This window comes from Oncorhynchus nerka, linkage group LG4, assembly GCF_034236695.1.
Source record: "Oncorhynchus nerka isolate Pitt River linkage group LG4, Oner_Uvic_2.0, whole genome shotgun sequence".
In the NCBI taxonomy this organism is placed as follows: Eukaryota; Metazoa; Chordata; class Actinopteri; order Salmoniformes; family Salmonidae; genus Oncorhynchus; species Oncorhynchus nerka.
The window spans coordinates 68,452,533-68,474,926 of record NC_088399.1 but is presented as its reverse complement, the minus strand read 5'-3'; the positions used below and the strand labels follow the sequence as shown (position 1 = coordinate 68,474,926).

Here is a 22,394-nt window from a genome sequence, read left to right as displayed (position 1 = left end):
GAGAACATAATGATTTAATAAAGCCTGGTCTATAGCACAATAGGTTGAAACGGCCCTGCCAGAACCCATAATCTTTCCTCTGTGTTTTAATTATTTAATTATCTGTCACGAGATACTACCCACCTATCCACATTACAATGACTCTTACCTGCCCCATATGCTGTCCCACAACCAATCGAGAACAGAAGTGAGTGAGAAGTGAGAGAGGTGAACAAGTTTTTCAAGTTCTCTGTCAGCAACGTGGTCTCAGGGCAATTTGTATTATTCTGTACGTAAATATGTGACCTGGGTATGGTAGTAGGTGCCAGGCACACCGGATTGAGTGTGTCAAGTTGTTCATGCTTAACAGTTTCCCATATGTATCAAAAATGGTCCAATGTGACACAACTGTGGAAAGCATTGGAGTCAACATGGGCCAGCATCCCCGTGGAAAGTGTTTAACACCTTGTAGAGTCCATTCCCCAACGAATTGAGGCTGTTCTATGGCAAAAGGGGTACAATCAGTGCACGTTATGTGAGGTTACATTATGAATGGAATAGCTGTCATACAGTATCATACGAATTGGATGATGTACCTCAAATCGAAAAAAAGGTTATTGGTCGCATACACAAATCAAAATCAAATCAAATGTATTTATAAAGACCTTTTTACATCAGCAGATGTTAAAAAGTGCTTATACAAAACCCCAGCCTAAAACCCCAAACAGCAAGCAATGCAGATGTAGCAGCACAATAGAAAGGCAGGAACCTAGGAAGAAACCTAGAGAGGAACCAGGCTCTATTTAGACTCTATTTAGGAGATGTTATTGCCGGCAAAATGCTTTTTTCCCCTAGCTCCAATAGTTCAGTAATATCTAACAATTCACAAAAATACACACAAATCTATAGTAAAATAATGGAATTCAGAAATATACAAATATTAGGACAAGCAATGTCAGAGTCCGGAGTATAAATATACAGTACCAGTCAAAAGTCTGGACACACCTACTAATTTTCTACATTGTAGAGTAATAGTGAAGACATCAAAACTATGAAATAACGCACATGGAATCTTGTAGCAACCAAAAAAATGTTAAACAAAAAAACAAAATATAATTTATGTTTGAGATTCTTCAAAGTAGCCACCCTTTGCCTTGATGACAGCTTTGCACACTCTTTGCATTCTCTCAACCAGCTTCATGAAGAATGCTTTTCCAACAGTCTTGAAGAAGTTCTCACATATGCTGAGCACTTGTTGGATGCTTCAGGTGCATTTTCGCAAACTCCAAGTGGGCTGTCATGTGCCTTTTACTGAGGAGTGGGTTTCGTCTGGCCACTACCGTAAATGCCAGAATGGTGGAGTGCTGCAGAGATGGTTGTCCTTCTGTAAGGTTCTCCCATCTCCACAGAGGAGCTCTGGAGCTCTGTCAGAGTGACCATCGGTTTCTTGGTCACCTCCCTGACAAGGCCCTTCTCCCCCGATTGCTCAGTTTGGCCGGGGGCGGCCAGCTCCAACAAGAGACTTGGTGGTTCCAAACGTCTTCCATTTAAGAATGATGGAGACCACTGTGCTCTTGGGGATCTTCAATGCTGGCACCCTTCCTCAGATCTGTGCCTCGACACAATTCTGTCTACGGACAATTCCTTCGACGTCATGGCTTGGTTTTTGCTTTGACATGCACAGTCAACTGTAGGACCTTATATGGACAGATGTGTGACTTCCAAATCATGTCCAATCAATTGACTTTACCACGGGTGGACTCCAATCAAGTTGTAGAAACATCTCAAGGATACTCAATGGAAACAGGATGCACCTGAGCTCAATTTCGAGTCTCAGAGCAAAGGGTCTGAATACTTATTTTAAAAAGTATTTCTGTTTTTTTTTATGGGGTATTGTGTGTAGTTTGCTGAGGATTTTAATTTTTAAAATTAATTTTAGAATAAGTTAATACATTTTTGGAATAAAACCCTTTTTGCTTCTTAATTATTGGGTATTGTGTGTAGATTGATGTCACGACTTCCGTCGTCACCGGCTATCACGGCTGTTGAAAGAACTGGACCAAGGTGCAGCGTGGTAAGCATACATGTTCTATTTTATTTAAAATGACGCCAACAAAACAATAAACAATACAAAACAAACCGTGAAGCTTCAGGCTATGTGCCATCAAACAAAGTTAACTTCCCACAAACACTGGTGGGAAAAAGGGTACCTAAGTATGGTTCCCAATCAGAGACAACGATAGACAGCTGTCCCCAATTGAGAACCATTCCTGGCCAAAACACAGAAATAGAAAAGTATAGAAACACAAAACATAGAATGCCCACCCCAACTCATTCCCTGACCAAACAAAAATAGAGACATAAAAGGTCAGGGCGTGACACCGGCTTTCTAGCTGCCACCGATCCATGTTTCTGTTTTCCATTTGTTATGTCTTGAGTGTACACACCTGGTTCCCATTAAGTTGTTATTATTTCCCTATTTAACCCTCTGGTTCCCATTATGTTTTGTGCGTGATTATTCCTGGTTTGTGTTAGTCGTGTGTGTCAGGGTTGTTGTCCCTGCGTTGATTAAAGTACGCTATTTTACTTAGTTCTGTGTCCTGCGCTTGACTCTGTTCTCACCTCTGCACATCTGACATATGACAGAATCACGCACCATAATATGGCGTCAGCAGGTGCACCCAGTCCTCCGGTACCAGTTGAGGAACGTGTCAACTGCCATGGATCGCGTGCTGCTAAACATGGAGCGAAAAAGTGGGTTTGTCCACAACCCCATCAACTTCACTCCAACCGAACCCACACCGCTGCACTGTTTACACACGTCTTCCGGCACTACGGGATGCCTGATGATATAGGGTTCACAGTTCACATTAAGGGTCTGGAGCGCGTTCATGGAATGTCTGGGGGTCTCGGTCAGCCTGACCTCAGGGTTTCACCCCGAAAGCAATGGGCAGGTGGAGAGAGTTAACCAGGATGTGGGCAGGTTTCTGCGGTCTTACTGCCAGGACCGGCTGGGGGAGTGATCGACTTTCATCCCCTGGGCAGAGATGGCCCAAAACTCCCTCCGCCACTCAGTGTGTACTAGGTTATCAGCCGGTTCTGGCACCGTGGCATCAGAGCCAGATCGAGGCACCTGCGGTGGATGAATGGTTTCGGTGCTCTGAGGAAACCTGGGACGCTGCCCATGTACGCCTGCAACGGGCCAATAGGCGACAGAAGGCGAGCGCCGACCGCCAGCGCAGTGAGGCTCCGGTATATGCACCGGGAGACCGGGTCTGGCTCTCGACCACTTTGTGGGGCCATTTAACGTCCTGAGGAGACTGAACGAGGTATGTTATAGGTTACAGCTCCCCCTGATTATCGTATCGACCCCTCTTTCCATGTGTCTCTCCTCAGGCCGGTGGTGGCTGGTCCGCTCCAGCAGTGTGAGGTGCCTGAGGTTCCTCCGCCCCCTCAGGACTCCGAGGGGGCCCCGCGTATACTGTGCGAGCCATCATGGACTCAAGGCGTCGGGCGAGGGGCCTTCAGTACCTCGTGGAGTGGGAAGGGTACGGTCCGGAGGAGAGATGCTGGGTGCCGGTGGAGGACATCCTGGACCCTTCCTTACTGCAGGAATTTAATCGTCTCCACCCAGATTGCCCTGTGCCTCGTCCTCCGGGTCGTCCCCGAGGCCGGTGTCGGCAAGCTGCTGTTTGTGCGTGATTATTCCTGGTTTGTGTTAGTCGTGCGTGTTAGGGTTGTTTTCCCTGCGTGGATTATTTTGGCTGATTTATTTTCAGAGTAAAGTATATTATCTTACTCCATTCTGTGTCCTGCGCTTGACTCCGTCCTCACCTCTGCACAACTGACGTATGACAATGAATGAATATATATATTTTTGTATCCATTTTAGAATAAGACTGTAACGTAACAAAATGTGGAGAAAAGTCAAGGGTTCTGAATACTTTTCACTGTATATCTGACATCGTACATGTCTTCTTTTTGTTAAGCCCATAACCATGTGTGTGAGGTGTATACTTTTGTTTCAAAGTACATTTGTTTAAGACCGGCAAGAAACACTCCTGATTCGGCCCACTCCAGTATATGGTTTTACGTTTAGCATAAGGGTTATAGGGGAAGGGTTAGGTAAATTGCCACAGTTGTCCCCAATGCGATACGAACACGCAACTTTTAAATTATTAAACAGTCCCGTATTACGCCCACCAATCTTCCCTGACCAACCTCTCAAAAAACCTCTCTACTTTCGTTTATGTCTAAAGGAACTAGACCAGTAGTTGGTATATGTCTTGGATGTGCTCGAGAAATACGTAAAGTATGTTTCGTATGGCTCTCAGGCCAGGCTTTTGTCAGGCAGCCCTGCAATGCGTCAGTAGAGGGCACTGTGCAGCTACAGACTGTTCCCCCTGAATGTTCATCCCATGCTGCTGCCAGCAGAAGCTAACCAAAACCCCACTCAACTGCCCCCTGCCACATCCTCTCAGTCAGGGACTTTTCTAAGTCATTTGAACCTGTGCTTGTGATGTGGTTTATAAGCTTGTTATGTCACACCAAACTGGTGTCACTTTACATAAGCCTGCAACGTACACTCAATAAGGACACATGACACAGTTGACTTCATAAAAAAAACAAGACCCCTGTACCGTGTCAGATATAGAGTTGAAATGTTTCGCTATAACAACAAAGGAGAATTATGGGGAATATGACATTCACTAGTGTTCCTTGAGATATGTGACACAAAGCTTTATGAATTGCTTTGTAGCCTCTGAAGTAGCATGTTAAAGAAGAACTGTTATTGTGTAGCATGTGTTGACATAAGAGCACATGACAACAAAATTGCCTTTCATCTATAATGCCCATTATAAGTGCATTTATAATGTCTTACGGCAGTGTTCCAAATGTTTATGACTTCCTATGATGGCTGTTATAATGTAGTGGTTATGTAGCGGTTATAATATAGAGGTTATAATGGTTGTATGCTTGAATGCATACACAAGAGGGGCTACTGTAAAGTTTTACCAAATATCATTTTCAAAATCTTTCCCAGAATGCATTATACTCATCATTGCTGCCTATATCAATTGGCCCTACTCTCCTCACCTGATGTATTACCTAGTGGTGGCTTATGTTCTGATGAGATTAACATAATGGTTATAAAGTATGATAAGGCACTGGGGTTGTCACGTCCTGACCTTAGTTCCTTTTTTATGTCTCTGTTTTAGTTTTTTTTTTTCAAGTATGATGGTGGCTGCTTCATGGTATGGGTCTGCTTGACATTGACAAATAATGGGGAGTTTTTCAGGATAAAAAGAAACTGGATAGGGCTAAGCAAAGGCAGAATCCTAGAGCAAAACCTGTTTCCGTCTGCTTTACACCAGACACTGGGAGAGGAATTCACTTTTCAGCAGGACAATAACCTACATCACAAAGCCTAAGCTGTTGCTTACCAAGAAGACAGTGAATGTTCTTGAATTTTTGACAGTTTTGACTTAAATCTGCTTGAAAAATTATGGCAAGAGCTGACAATTGGTGTCGAGCCATGATCCCCAACAAAGGTGTTTCTAACATATTTCTGGTATTAGGGAGCTGAATACTTATGCAACGACTATATTTTATTTATTTATTTGTTCTGTATTAATCTTTGAAAAATGTTATAATTTTTCTACCACTTTGACATTAGAGTATTTTTTGTAGATTATTGACAGAAAAATTACAATTAAATCCATGTTAATCCCACTTTGTAACACAATCACATTTTCAGTAATCCAAGTGGTCTGAATACTTTTGCAAGGCACCGCATATCTATAACCTAGTAGATTAGGAAAAAGGCTGACCTTTGACCAAACACTTTGGCATAGCAAGAATCCTGTTCAGATCAAATGAGGTAATGATGTGACTCTCTTCTGGTGATGATACACTTGGCTAGTCCAAAGAGAGGCAATACACTCAGCGGTCCTGGTACACTCAGCGGTCCGGTTCTGTGAGCTTGTGGCCTACCACTTCACGGCTGAGCAGTTGTTACTCCTAGACATTTCCACTTCACAATCACAACATTTACTGTTGACAGGGGCAGCTGTAGAAGGGCAGACATTTGATGAACTGAATTGTTTTAGAAAGGTGGCATCCTATAATGGTGCCACGTTGAGAGTCACTATGCTCTTTAGTAAGGCAAATGTTTGTCTATGGAGAATGGTTTGGTGTGTGCTCGATTTTAGCAACAGGTGTAGCTGAAATATCCCAAACCACTCATTTGAAGGGATGTCCACATACCTGTGTATATATAGTGTATATTCTTCCAAAATCTATATCATATATTTAAAAGAAACAAAATCAATCCCAGACTGTATGTTTAACATATTTTGAAGCTGGACATTTTTGTTAACATCAATGTTATTTACAAACAATTGAGCAAAGCAACCTTACATTTTGGGTTATGACGGGGAAAGACGGTTATTTTCTTCAATAATCGGTGGGTATATGTCATTAATTGGAGTATCAAGAAAAATCTATGATTGTACCTTTAACGTTCCTGAAGATTCTGTACAATTTCAGAAGCAGATCATAGCATGTCTATTTAAAACACATGTGGAATACATGAGATATCTAGCATATCAGCCCATATCAGCTCCATGTTGGTGATGTAAAGGTAATTGCCAAAATAATGGAAACACTTGAGTAATTGATGGATACAAAGTTTAATGAAAGCAGGTTTCTGAGTTAATTAAGCAATTCCAATCCCATCATGCTTAGGGTCATGTATAAAAGTGCTGGGCAGGCCATTATTTTGTCTATTATTTTGCCTACCATGTCTTGTCTATCCCCAATAGAATAACAATGCCCCCATCCACAGGGCACGAGTGGTCTCAGTCACTAGGTCTCAACCAAATTGAATATTTATGGGAGATTCTGGAGTGGCGCCTGAGGCAGCGTTTTCCAACACAAATGATTGAATTTCTCATGGAAGAATGGTGTCGCATCCCTCCAATAGAGTTCCAGATACTTGTTGAATCTATGCCAAGGTGCATTGAAGCTGTTCTGGCTCGTGGTGGCCCAATGCCCTATTAACACGCTTTATGTTGGTGTTTCCTTTATTTTGGCAGTTACCTGTATCTATAACCTAATAGATTAGGAAGAAAGCTGACCTTTGACCAAACACGTTGTCTTAGCAAGAATCCTGCTCAGATCATATGAGGTTACATGACTCTTTTCTGGTGATGATACACTTAGGTAGTCCAAAGAGAGCTTTCATAGCATTGTCAGGGTGGGGTCCAAACAGTAAAATAATACTTTTTAGATTCATTCTACATTGCCCTTTCAAATACCTTTTTAGCTCCGTAGACAATTTCCATTTTGTTACTAGCTGCCACAGCAACCAAAATCTCTTAAGTATTTGACATAATATCACAACAGATCCCAAGAACGCAAGCTTTTACTACATTGTCACTACTTTCTCTGCATTTTCCCCTGTTTCTGTTTGTCATCCTGGACTTGCATCTTCACCAAATAACCAGTGGCGATTTTAGCATGTAAATCTTGGTGGGGCAAACACATTTTTTTAGATGCATGCAAAGCAAAGCCCCTACACAACACAACACTAACCAATACATGAATTACACTATAACGGTGACAAACAGTGCCTACAAACTGTTAGGGCCTACATAAAGCTGTCCCAACAGCAGAGCTTTCTTTTCAGCACCATGGAGTGAATCCTTACCACTGCTACACCTGGCGATCAGCAGAGCTTTGTCTGGCAGTGAAACAGTTCATTTAGCCTCATTTACTGCCTTTCAAAAAAACATAGCTGATATGGCTGACTTGCTTAAACAAATGTGGTTTCTACTGACAATTGACATGTACAAACTATGGCATAAGGGGACGATGAGCAGATAAGAGGCAATCTGTAATTTCAATTAAGACATTTATGACCAAGCGAGGAAGGACGTAGTCAATTTGTTCAGCACTTTTGAAATGTACAGTGACAGTATTCAGAACATGGGCCGTTCTTATAGTATTCTCCCTGTACACCAAGTTAGAACCGTCGGATAAATAAAGGGGGCGAATATGCAGACAATGAAAGCTCTTACAATATTCAATGATTATATTTCTCTAAAACAGGCTAAGTAGGCTAAGTTATGAGGGGGAAAGAGACCAACTTATTAGGGTGAGGGACATGGGCTACTAACAGCATACCACCCTGCATACCACTGCTGGCTTGCTTCTGAAGCTAAGTAGGGTTGGTCCTGGTCAGTTCCTGGATGGGAGACCAGATGCTGCTGGAAGTGGTGTTGGAGGGCCAGTAGGAGGCACTTTTTCCTCTGGTCTAAAAATCTCCCAGTAGGGTGCCGTATTTAGGATGGGGCGTTAAACGGGTGTCCTGACTCTTTGAGGTCATTAAAGATCCCATGGCACTTATCGTAAGAGTAGGGGTGTTAACCCCGGTGTCCTGGCTAAATTCCCAATCTCGCCCTCAAACCATCACGGTCACCTAATAATCCCCAGTTTACAATTGGCTCATTCATCCACTTCCTCTCCCCTGTAACTATTCCCCAGGTTGTTGCTGCAAATGAGAACGTGTTCTCAGTCAATTTACCTGGTAAAATAACGGATAAATAAAAAACAAAATAAAAAACAGCGTATTACATAACATACACTTAGTATTACTTTCTTAGCTTCAGTATACATATCTCCCTGGCATATTACATCATATATGCAGCAGCATACAATACATTTTTGGACTCAACTTGTTGTGCGGTGCTCACTTGAACAGGAAGCTGGTGCGGCGGTCCTTCATGTGGGCAAATTTTATCATCAAACATTGCCATCAAAGTCTGGCATTCCCTGGATTTAAGGTGCATTCAAGACAACTGCAAACTCAGAAAAAAAGCAAGGTTGAATCATGACATCAGTGATCTTCAGGTTGGAGCTCAAGAAAGAGGCCAGAGTTCCTGACTTGGAATTCCGAGTTAGATGACCGTTCTCTACGTATTTTCCCAATTGGAACTAGTTTTTTTCAGAGTTCCCAGTTTTCTTGAACTCACTGATGTCTGAGATTTCCCAGTACCAAGTTTCCAGTTGTTTTGAACGCCGCAGAAGTCATGTTGGATTGACTTCTGCGGATTGTCCAAACTTTTGACTGGTACTTACTTACTTACTTACTTACTTACTTACTTACTTACTTACTTACTTACTTACTTACTTACTTACTTACTTACTTACTTACTTACTTACTTACTTACTGTCTGTCTGTCTGTCTGTCTGTCTGTCTGTCTGTCTGTCTGTCTGTCTGTCTGTCTGTCTGTCTGTCTGTCTGTCTGTCTGTCTGTCTGTCTGTCTGTCTGTCTGTCTGTCTGTCTGTCTGTCTGTCTTCCTTCCTTCCTTCCTTCCTTCCTTCCATTTGGAAGACCCATTTGTGACCAAGCTTTATCTTCCTGACTGATTTCTTGAGATGTTGCTTCAATATATCCACATAATTGTCCTTCCTCATGATGCCATCTATATTGTGAAGTGCACAAGTCCGTCCTGCAGCAAAGCACCCCCACAACAGGATGCTGCCACCCCTGTGCTTCACGGTTGGGATGGTGTTCTTCGGCTTGCAAAGCTCCACCTTTTTCCTCCAAACATAATGATGGTCATTATGGCCAAACAGTTCTATTTTTGTTTCATCAGACCAGAGGACATTTCTCCAAAAAGTATGATCTTTGTCCCCATGTGCAGTTGCAAACTGTAGTCTGGCTTTTTTATGGTGGTTTTGGAGCAGTGGCTTCTTTCTTGCTGAGCGGCCTTTCAGGTTATGTCGATGTAGGACACGTTTTATTGTGGATATAGATACTTTTGTGTCTGTTTCCTCCAGCATCTTCACAAGGTCCTTTGCTGTTGTTCTGGGATAGATTTGCACTTTTCGCACCAAAGTACATTCATATCTAGGAGACAGAATGCATCTCCTTCCTGAGCAGTATGACGGCTGCGTGGTCCCATGGTGTTTATACTTGCATACTATTGTTTGTACAGATGGACATGGTACCTTTAAGCGTTTGGAAATCGCCGGATGAACCAGACTTGTGGAGATCTGCCATTTTTTCTGAGGTCTTGACTGATTTCTTTTGATTTTCCCATGATGTCAAGCAAAGAGGCACTGAGTTTGAAGTTAGGCCTTGAAATACATCCAAAGGTACACCTCCAATTGACTCAAATGATGTCAATTAGCCTACCAGAAGCTTCTAAACTCTTGACATCATTTTCTGGAATTTTCCAAGCTGTTTAAAGGCACAGTAAACTTAGTGTTTGTAAACTTCTGACCTACTGGAATTGTGATACAGTGAATTATAAGTGAAATTATCTGTCTGTAAAAAATTGTTGGAAAAATGACTTGTGTCGTGCACAAAGTAGATGTCCTAACCGACTTGCCAAAATTATAGTTTGTTAACAAGAAATTTGTGGAGTGGTTGAAAAACGAGTTTTAATGACTCTAACCTAAGTGTATGTAAACTTCCGACTTCAACTGTATATAGCATAAAACCTACATGTAGCTTTAGTTTGAAATTCCTGATTGTGTAATACTCAACATGTGTAACCAATTATAACACTCCTCTTAGTGTGTAAAATGAGACAAATATTGAGTATTAAATATTATGTATAAGTATAAATTCTACATTAGTATTGAACTCAAGGTCCTGGGCCTTTTCTTAATTAATGTTGCAGTTGGTATAAATGAGTCAGATTTTACCCTGCAAAGTCTCTATTTACCAAGGGAACAATTTCTACACACACAGCAACATTTGCAAATAACGTTTCCCCTAATCATCCCTAAATATCATCGTTCATATTCAATGGAACATAACAAACTTCCTATATCTCCTCTCATAAGTCACACAATTTTATGTCATGGAAACTGACTAACATATTCCATGGCTTGGAACTTCAAAGATAAGTCATTTTAGTAATTTTCTTTTACAGCATATTACTTTTATTGTAATTTTACTATTACCAATTTATCTTTATTACCAATATATTTAAATCGATTTACTTTTATCTATTCGATTTGGAAAAATTGGGAAAGTTAATCTGTGTATTCGTAGATGATCTGGTTTAAAGCAGTACACACACCTGAAATAGAACAGAAAACAGAAACAGCTAACATGGTATTCACACAGACAGTCAGAAACTGCTTAACTTAGTCATTTTCAGGCTGACCCATCTAGACTGTGTTGTGGCTGCCATGTTTCTATACCATCGCAATTATTGTTGTGTTTGAACAACTTGGTTGTCATTCTCTCCGTTTTGTGTTATTTCTCACGAGGAAATGTCCTGTGTACATTTTCTTTAACCAGATGCTTTCACAAGACGCCTACTGCGTTTGAGCAACCAGCACTCCTACGCAAGAGGGGGACTCTTGGACTTTAGAGTGGATCACACCAGTGGCAAGCTGAGCAGCAAGGGTCAGCCTGCAGTCACATGCTAGAACAAACATCCAATGATAGTCCAGTACTTCAGCCTACGCAGCCATGGGGCTTGATCTGGGGTGGCCCCAATCGTTCCTGAAGGACTATAAGACGTTTGGGAGGCTCAAGGAAAGATACCGTCCGGCCTAAACTGTCCTGCAATTCAGGTGAGTGGTCCTCTCTCTTTCTCTGCCAAGGAACTCTTATGTTTGATATGGTAAAATATTTGATTTTCTTGCAATATGTTGTTTAGTAGTAAAAACATAATAACTGATGTGCATTCAATTGAAGAGGGACATTTCTTCCCAACCAGATTGTAAGCTGCTCATTTAAACGGTGTTGTTATCAGCAGTAGTTGAGAAGATGATCTTTAAAGTGCTTGATATATGTTTTATTCCTGTGTTTTAAGAGGCAAACTGTCAATATGAATCAAGATGATTCTTCTCAGTGAATTCAGAAAGGCAAATAAAGATGTAAATGAAACAGAGTCCATGTTTAATTCCATTACAAATTTGCTCAGACAGGCAGAAGTTGCAATTTACTAGGGAGTTAGGGGTTGGGGTATTTTTCTTTTCTTTATTTGAACCTTTATTTAACGAGGTAAGTCAATTAAGAACAACTTCTTATTTACAATGACGGACTACCCCAGCCAAACACTAACAACGCTGGACAAATTGTGCTCTGCCATATGGGACTCCCAATCACAGCCGGTTGTAATACAGCTTAGAATCGAACCAGGGTCAGTAGTGACACCTCTAGTACTAAGATACTGTGCCTCAGACCACTGCGCCACTCAGGAGCCATTACTATTACTATTACTCCATTACTATTAAACCAATTAATTATGATTTGAAATCTTCCTGAATGAACTGAGTGGCAGGTTTGATCCAAAACCTGCCACTGAGTGCCCTTATTTGTTATACCAAGAGAAATTCCTTGAAACCACAAAATGCTTTAGGGATGGCAATCCTACCACCCGGGAGTGGTGGGAAAAGTACTCAATTGTCATACATGAGTAAAAATAAAGATACCTTAATATAAAATGACTCAAGTAAAAGTGAATGTCCCACAGTAAAATACTACTTGAGTAAATGTACTAACGTACAGTGGTGGAAAAAGTAATCAATTGTCATAATTGAGTAAAAATATAAAAAGTAAATACTATGTGTCTACATAAAATTCCTTATATTACACAAACCAGACAGCACGATGTTCTTGTGTTTTAAAAATACGGATAACCAGGGGCAAACTCCAACACTCAGACATCATTTACAAACGCAATATTTGTGTTTAGTGAGTCCACCAGGTCAGAGGCAGTCGTGATGACAATGCGTTGTGTGTGAATTGGACCATATTTCTCTCCAGCCTGAGCATTTGAAATGTAACAAGTACTTTTATGTGTCAGGGGAAATGTATGGGATTAAAAAGTACATATTTTCCTTAAGAATGTGGTGGAGTAAAAGTACAAGTTGTCAAAAAATATGAATAGTAAAGTAATGTAAACATAGTAGTAATTAAAATGATTTTTACTTAGTTACTTTACACCACAGCCATACGGTGATCAAACCATGCCTCCACAGACCTATGGGGTCAAGCTAATCCTAGCACTTTCTTCTCTCCTCAGGTGCCATACTCAGCAGCCATGAAGTTCTCCCTTGCCGCCCTAGTTGTCGTGCTCGCTCTGGCACACGGTAAGTGACAAATCTTCATAAGTTAAAGGAACACTCTGTCGTTAGCTTCTCCCCTGTGGTAGCACTCAGAATTAAATACACAATCATAGCTGAAACAAAAACACGTACACACATACACACACAGTCTCATAGATTGCATTCTGTATGGAGATTATGTGGTTCTATAACTATATTTCATATATGTGCACGATACACTGAGTGAACAAAACATTAAGAACACCCGCTCTTTCCCTCACATAGACTGACTAGGTGAATCCAGGCGAAAGCTATGATCCCTTATTGATGTCACTTGTTAAATCCACTTCAATCAGTGTAGATGAAGGGGAGGAGACAGGTTAAATAAGGATGTTTAAACCTTGAGACAATTAAGACATGGATTGTGTATGTGTGCTATTCAGAGGGTGAAAATATTTAAGTCCATTTGAACGGGATATGGTATAAGGTGCAAGGAGCACCGGTTTGTGTCAAGAACTGCAATGCTGCTGGGTTTTCACGCTCAACAGTTTCCCGTGTGTATCAAGAATGGTCTACCACCCAAAGAAAATCCTGCCAATTTGACACAACTGTGGGAAGCATTGGAGTCAACATGGGCCAGCATCCCTGTGGAATGCTTTCGACACTTTGTAGAGTCCATGCCCGATACATTTGGGCTGTTCTGAGGGCAAAAGGTGTTCCTAATGTTCGGTATACTCAAGTGTATAATATAACAATACTGAGAGATATGCAACATATAGGAATCTTATATTGCAGAGTTGGTGTATTTATTTATAAGTCATGTATTTTAGATTACTGTATGTAGAGAGAGTCTTGTATGTGCTGTCGTATGCTGTATATGCATAAATGGTTTGAGTACAATGTTGGTAAATGTTAATGAAGTTATCCTCTGGCTACCCATAGGAAGCCAAGCAACACAGTCCCCCGAGGTTGAGAAGCTGGCACAGTATTTCCAGGATCTGTCAGCTCAGCTGACCTCCACCACTCAGGAGCTAGTGCAGAAGATCCAGTCAGAGTGAGTGACATTTTTTTAAACAATTATCTGTGAAAAAAACCCACAACTCATCTTCATTAATTTGCATAATTTACAATAAACAGCAGTCAAAAATAATGCTAAAGAATGGATGCTTTGCAACAATCATATACATTAGATTAAAAATGCTAATGACCAGCAAAAGCTTTAACAGGCAATGTGTTTCGATCTTATTTTCAAATAATATTTATGGCACTCCCTCTGTCAATATTCAGACCACTAACCACCAGCTTCCTTCCAAACAGGACCTTCGTAGAGGATGGAAAGGCCCAGCTGCAGCAGATCCAGGCCCAGCTGGCACCCCTGGCCGATAATATGCAGGCCCAGCTGAAGCCCCTGGCTGAGAACATGCAGGCCCAGCTTAAGCCTCTGGTCGACAACTTCCAGGCTCAGATGGAAGACCTCTTCCGCAAGCTGATGGACCAGACCAAGTCCCTCGGCCAATAAAGCAGTTCTTTTTCAATAACCTTATCACCTCGGACCGAATCAACAGCTCCATGGGCTTACAATCAGTCAAAACCAATCCAACAAGAACCCGACAAGCTTTCAACCCTCTGCCAATCAATCAATCAATCAAATGTATTTATGAAGCCCTTCTAACATCAGCTGATGTCACAAAGTGCTGTACAGAAACCCAGCCTAAAACCCCAAACAGCAAGCAATGCATGTGTAGAAGCATGGTGGCTAGGAAAAACTCCCTAGAAAGTATTTTTGTGCCAAGAAGAATGTGCCAAGACAAATGTTGTTGACATGCAAAGACAGACAGTAGTAATCCAGAACATCATTAAAACTTGGAAACAAACTGATTCTGTGGTATCTATTGTAATTTGTAGTCTATTAATTTTCACTGAAATGAGTTTCCAGTCATACATCAATTCACATATTTGTTTGGTGTACAATTATTGAAAATCTGTTTAATTCCTCAATTTAGGAATTCTAGTTTCAATAACACATTTTACTCCATCACAGGTCATACACTACCAACCCATTCCCTCGATTAAAACATTAATACACTCCCCTCCGTATTTATTTGGACAGTGAAACAAAAATGTATACTTTTGGCTCTTCTCCAGCATTTTGTATTTTAGAGCAAATGTTTCATATGAGGTGTCAGTACAAAATGTCACCTTTCATCTGAGGGAATTTTCGTATATATCGTTTTTACCGTTTTGAAATAAAGCAGTGGAGAACCGGGTTGTCGCTACATGGTATACAGCTACATCAGGAATCAAGGTAAGACCCAGGTGCAGACTGTCGAGGTAACAATGTTTATTGTTGCAACAGGGGTGGGCAAAGACAGGTCAAGGCAGGAGGGGTCGAAAATCCAGGGTAAAGCAAAGGTACACGATGGCAGGCGGACTCAGGGTCAGGGACAGGCAGAGTTCAGTAATCCAAAGGTGGAGCAACGGTACAGAACGGCAGGCAGACTCAGGGACAGGCAGAGAGGTCAGGCGGGCAGTACAGGGTGAGGATAAGCAGAGGTCAAAAACCAGGAAGATGAGGAAAGAGAGGCTGGGAAACGATAGGCGCTGACAGGAAACCGCTGGTTAGCTTGAACGAACAAGACGAACTGGCAACAAACAGACAAAGAACACAGGTATAAATACACAGGGGATAATTGGAAAGAGGGGCGACACCTGGAGGGGGGTGGAGACAAGCACAAGGACAGGTGAAACAGATAAGTGTTTTTTAAATTTTATTTCACCTTTATTTAACCAGGTAGGCAAGTTGAGAACAAGTTCTCATTTACAATTGCGACCTGGCCAAGATAAAGCAAAGCAGTTCGACAGATACAACGACACAGAGTTAAACATGGAGTAAAACAAACATACAGTCAATAATACAGTATAAACAAGTCTTTATACAATGTGAGCAAATGAGGTGAGAAGGGAGGTAAAGGCAAAAAAGGCCATGGTGGCAAAGTAAATACAATATAGCAAGTAAAACACTGGAATGGTAGTTTTGCAATGGAAGAATGTGCAAAGTAGAAATAAAAATAATGGGGTGCAAAGGAGCAAAATAAATAAATTAATTAAATACAGTTGGGAAAGAGGTAGTTGTTTGGGCTAAATTATAGGTGGGCTATGTACAGGTGCAGTAATCTGTGAGCTGCTCTGACAGTTGGTGCTTAAAGCTAGTGAGGGAGATAAGTGTTTCCAGTTTCAGAGATTTTTGTAGTTCGTTCCAGTCATTGGCAGCAGAGAACTGGAAGGAGAGGCGGCCAAAGAAAGAATTGGTTTTGGGGGTGACTAGAGAGATATACCTGCTGGAGCGTGTGCTACAGGTGGGAGATGCTATGGTGACCAGTGAGCTGAGATAAGGGGGGACTTTACCTAGCAGGGTCTTGTAGATGACATGGAGCCAGTGGGTTTGGCGACGAGTATGAATCGAGGGCCAGCCAACGAGAGCGTACAGGTCGCAATGGTGGGTAGTATATGGGGCTTTGGTGACAAAACGGATTGCACTGTGATAGACTGCATCCAATTTGTTGAGTATGGTATTGGAGGCTATTTTGTAAATGACATCGGTACGATAGTCAGTTTTACGAGGGTATGTTTGGCAGTATGAGTGAAGGATGCTTTGCTGCGAAATAGGAAGTTGATTCTAGATTTAACTTTGGATTGGAGATGTTTGATATGGGTCTGGAAGGAGAGTTTACAGTCTAACCAGACACCTAAGTATTTGTAGTTGTCCACGTATTCTAAGTCAGAGCCGTCCAGAGTAGTGATGTTGGACAGGCGGGTAGGTGCAGGTAGCAATCGGTTGAAGAGCATGCATTTAGTTTTACTTGTATTTAAGAGCAATTGGAGGCCACGGAAGGAGAGTTGTATGGCATTGAAGCTTGCCTGGAGGGTTGTTAACACAGTGTCCAAAGTGTATGACACTACAGATGGAAGTGACACCAACATTGCATAAATCGTCTTTGTTTGTTGTTGTTTCGGGCAGAATATTTGCATTTTAATTAAGCATTAACCTAAGCAGTGTCCTAACCTTTACCTAATTATTTTAACCTGCTATGTTAATTATCATAACCTGCTGTGTAAGTTCTCCTAACCTATGAAAAGTAAATTCTGTTCATAGGGGTATACCATCTAGTCCTCACCGCAAAACCATGGCGAAAGTAACACGGTGCAGAAGTAACACGCCCATTTCCTCAAATAACACAGAAGCTAGAATAACGTAATGACACACGCATGTGCCTAACGAGGAAGACAACCTCCCAGCAAAAAACCTGTACGCTTGCAACAACATTTCAACCAGTTATATATAAAAGTTGTTTTGAGCGAGGGAAAGTCAAAAAAGAAAGACGTGTTTTTTGTAGAGTTGTGTTTATTTATTTTTTTACGGTTCCAGACATCAAATCACATTTTATTGGTCACATACACATGGTTAGCAGATGTTAATGTGAGTGTAGCGAAATGCTTGTGCTTCTAGTTCCAACAGTGCAGTAATATCTAACAAGTAATATCTAACGATTCCCAACAACTACCTAATACACACAAATCTAACAAGTAATCTAACAATTCCCAATCAGCTACCTAATACACACAAATCTAAAGTGGTGAATATATGGATGAGCGATGGCAAAGTGGCATAGTCAAGGTGCAATAGATGGTATAAAATACAGTATATACATGTGATATGAGTAAAGTAAGACATGTAAACATTATTAAAGTGGAATTATTTAAAGTGGCATTGTTTAAAGTGACTAGTGATGCATTTATTAAAGTGTCCAGTGATTGGGTCTCAGTGTAGGCAGCAGCCTCTCTGAGTTAGTGATGGCTTTGAGATAGAAGCTGTTTTTCAATCTCTCAGTCCCAGCTTTGATGCACCTGTACTGACCTCACCTTCTGGATGATAGCGGTGTAAACAGGCAGTGGCTCGGGTGGTTGTTGTCCTTGATGATATTTTTGGCCTGTGACATCAGGTGTTGTAGGTGCCATGGACGGCAGGTAGTTTGGACCCGGTGATGCATTGTGCAGACCGCACCACCCTCTGGAGAGCCTCGCAGTTGAGGTCGGTGCAGTTGCCGTACCAGGCTGTGATACAGCCCGACAGGATGCTCTCGATTGTGGATCTGTAAAAGTTAGTCAGGGATTTGGAAGACAGGCCAAATTTCTTCAGCCTCCTGAGGTTGAAGAGGCGCAACTTCACTACACTGTCTGTGTGGGTGAAACTTTTCAGTTTGTCTGTGATGTATACGCCCAGGAACTTAAAACTTTCCACTGTCCCTACTGCTGTCCCTTCGATGTGGATAGGGGGTGCTCCCTCTGCTGTTTCCTGAAGTCCACGATCAACTCCTTTGTTTTGTTGACGTTGAGCAAGACTTTGTTTTCCTGACACCACACCCCGAGTGCCCTCACCTCCTTCCAGTAGACTGTCTCGTTGTTGTTGGTTATCAAGCCTACTACTGTTGTGTCATCTGCAAACTTGATGATTGAGTTGATGATTGAGTTGGAGGCGTGCATGGCCACGCAGTCGTGGGTGAACAGGGAGGACAGGAGAGAACTGAGCACACACCGTTGTGGAGCCCTAGTGTTGAGAGTCAGCGAAGTGGAGACGTTGTTTCCTACCTTCACCACCTGGGGGCGGCCTGTCTGAAATTCCAGGACCCAGTTGCACAGAGAGGGGTTGAGACCCAGGTCCTCCAGCTTGATGATGAGCTTGGAGGGTACTATGGTGTTGAATACTGAGCTGTAGTCAATGAACAGCATTCTTACATATAGTGGGGAGAACAAGTATTTGATACACTGCCGATTTTGCAGTTCTTCCTACTTACAAAGCATGTAGAGGTCTGTAATTTTTTTATCATAGGTACACTTCAACTGTGAGTGACGGAATCTAAAACAAAAATCCAGAAAATCACATTGTATGATTTTTAAGTCATTAATTTAATTATTTAATTATTATAAGTAATTAAACAAATTATTCAGTACTACAGAAATTGGTTTAATTATTCATTTACTAGCTAATTAAATGGGAACACAGGATAAACATACACACTTTGCAACGGTTATTGATTGGATACTTAATATGCTGAAAACAGATCCCTAGCGGAATGACAAAAACATGGCTGCTTGTAAAGCTCTGATTGTCCGAAATGGTTCCAACAAGTCTTCTACTGTTGTCCTTCTTTGTAGTTGTCCGGTATCCTGTGACTTGCCGTGTAGTCCTGAAAAGAACTACAGAGTTGACTTTCCTTACATTCACTCTTGTTGGATAATAATAATGTTACACAACTCTATTCTGGAGAAATTGGTTTTCAAACAGCTAAATTATTGATGTTCCAGTAGGTCCTTCAGGTCCTTTGGCACTGGCCTTTTAACTATCCCAAAGCCTAGGACCAAGAAGCAGGGAGAAGTATTAAATGAACAACAATCCTCAGAAATCTACACACTACCCATAATGATAAAGCGAAAATACGTTTTTAGAAATGACTGTAAATGTATTCAAAATGAAAAACAGAAATTCCTTATTTACATAAGTATTCAGACCTTTTGCTATGAGACTCGAAATTAAGCTCAGGTGCATCCTATTTCCACTGATCATCCTTGAGATGTTTCTACAACTTGGAGTCGACCTCTGGTAAATTCAAATGTCTACTGATTGGACATGATTTGGAAAGGCACACACCTATCTATATAAGGTCCCACAGTTGACAGTACATGTCAGAGCAAAAACCAAGCAATGAGGTCGAAGGAATTGTGCGTAGAGCTCCGATACAGGAATGTATCGAGACACAGATCTGGGGAAGGGTAGCAAAACACTTCTGCAGCATTGAAGGTCCCCAAGAACACAGTGGCCTCCATCATTCTTAAATGGATGAAGTGTAAAGTGTTGGTCCCATGTTTCATTAGCTGAAATAAAATATCCCAGAAATGTTCCATACCCACAAAAAGGATATTTTGCTCAAAGTTTGTGCACAAATTTGTTTACATCCCTGTTAGTAAGCATTTCTCCTTTGCCAAGATAATTCATCCACCTGACAGGTGTGGCATATCAAGAAGCTGATTAAACGGCATGATCATTACACAGGTGCACCTTGTGCTGGGGAAAATAAAATGCCACACAACACAATGCCACAGATGTCTCAAGTTTTGAAGGAGCATGCAATTGGCATGCTGACCGCAGGAATGTCCACCAGAGCTGTTGGCAGAAAATGTCATCTTCATTTCTCTACCATAAACTGTCTCAAAAGTAATTTTAGAGAATTTGGCAGTATGTCAAACCGGCCTCACAACCGCAGACCATGTGTAACCACACCAGCCCAGGACCTCCACATTCGGCTTTTTCACCTGCAGGATTGTCTAAAACCAATCACCCAGACAGCTGATGAAACTGTGGGTTTGCACAACCAAAGAATTTCTGCACAAACTGTCAGAAATCAGGAAAATAATCTGTGTGCTAGTCGTCCTCATCAGGGTCTTGACTTGACTGCAGTTCAGCACCGTAAACCGACTTCAGTGGGAAAATTCTCACCTTCGATGGCTACTGGCATGCTGGAGAAGTATGCTCTTGACAGATAAATCCCAGTTTCAACTGTACCGGGAAGATGGAAAGCAGCATGTATGGTGTTGTGTGGGCGAGCGGTGTATTGATGTCAGTGTTGTGAACAAAGTGCCCCATGGTGGCAGTGGGGTTATGGTACGGGAGGACATAAGCTAGGACAATGAACACAATTCCATTTTATCAATGGCAATTTGAATGCACAGAAATACCGTGACGAGATCCTGAGGCCCATTGTTGTGCCATTCATCCTCCGCCATCACCTCATGTTTCAGCATGATAACGCACGACTCCATGTCGCAAGGATCTGTACATAATTTCTGGGAGCTGACAATGTCCTTGTTCTTCCATGGCCTGCATACTCAGACATATCTCCCATTGAGCATGTTCACATACTGACTGGTTTACTGATCCGCGCCCCTACCTTTTTTTTAATGTGTCTGTGGCCAACAGATGCATATCTGTCATCAAAAAGAAAGGAGGACCAAGACACTATTCATACAAGTAATTTAAATGCCTTTATTTGTATGGCATGTTCAATGGAAACAAAGTTTAAAAACTGACGCGTTTCGGCTGCATGGCCTTTGTCAAGGAGTACAAAGAAATTATAATACAATGTTCTCTTTTGAACAGCTTTTTCCAATCAGTCCTGATTTGAAGAGGGAGTGGTTACAACATTCATTGGACAACACCTATTAATCAATACTATAAACATTAAAAAGTGTAATACTGTAAATATGTTATCAAAAATGCAAATCCAAGCTAGAAGCATCAGAACCCATAGAAAGGTAGTTCCAACCTTGAATATGACTGGACAAAGTGCCAAGAATAGGAGAGCCATCTATTCCATAGTACCCTAAAACACAGTAAACATGGACAACAACAGTCTAAACATAGCTGAGGGCAATAGAGCAAAAATGTCCACTAGATGACAGCAAATAGACCTATCACAACCCCACAGAAAATGTGAGAAATCTTCATTTAAACCAGGGTACTTAATGGCCTGTAGTTTGTACATCTTAAAACGTTCCCTTTGTTTTAGCTGTTTAAGACGGTCCCCTTTTCTAATAGAGGCTGGAATATGATCAATACCCATAGCTTGTAGGGAGGCAGGGTTACCATGGTGTAAGGACTTGTAGTGCCTTGCCATGGGGTAGTCTTCATTGCCTACCCGTATGGGGTACTTGTGTTCCTCTAAGCGGTCTTGAACACGTCTCTTTGTCCAGCCAATGTAGAATACCTTGCACTGTGGACATTCCGATCTGTAGATGACATGAGTGGTTTTGCGGTTAATGACTTGATACTCCATTTTAGAAGCTGTGTCAACAAAAATATTTTTCTGTACAAAATATCTGCAATGGTTGCATTTAAAAAAGCCCTTGGGTTTGTGTGCTAGCCAAGTTTTTCGACTGTCACCAGGAAGATAGCTGTGAACTAATTTGTCATTAAGGTAGGACATCTCTTAAAGCTTATGACTGGTGCCTCTGGGAAGAATTAGCGTGGTAGCGTATCACTTTGGATGATCCCACCAATTATTTTTTAATGTTCTCTGCTTCAGTATTGTATTCTGCAACAAAGTACTCTCTCTCTGATGCGTCACGATGCCCAAGAAGTTCTCTCTGTCAAGTCGTCTGGCCCTTATACCTGCATCTTTCCGTCTGGCCCTTATACCTGCATCTTTCCGGACCTGAGCGCTGTATCCCTGATTGAAGAAGCGATTCTCCAATTAGGCAGATTAGACACTGTAGTCTGTTG

The 22,394-nt window shown here is 41.6% G+C and overlaps 1 protein-coding gene across 1 annotated transcript; it reads left to right on the top strand.

The window, feature by feature from the left end:
• Positions 1-11,493: 11,493 nt before the first annotated feature.
• Positions 11,494-14,938, top strand: LOC115128506 (type-4 ice-structuring protein-like). Its single transcript, XM_029658399.2, has 4 exons — positions 11,494-11,581; positions 13,039-13,105; positions 14,003-14,114; positions 14,378-14,938. The coding sequence occupies exons 2-4, from the start codon at positions 13,057-13,059 to the stop codon at positions 14,577-14,579; spliced, it is 363 nt and encodes a 120-aa protein (XP_029514259.1). The 5' UTR covers positions 11,494-11,581; positions 13,039-13,056; the 3' UTR covers positions 14,580-14,938.
• The last annotated feature ends 7,456 nt before the right edge of the window (positions 14,939-22,394 follow it).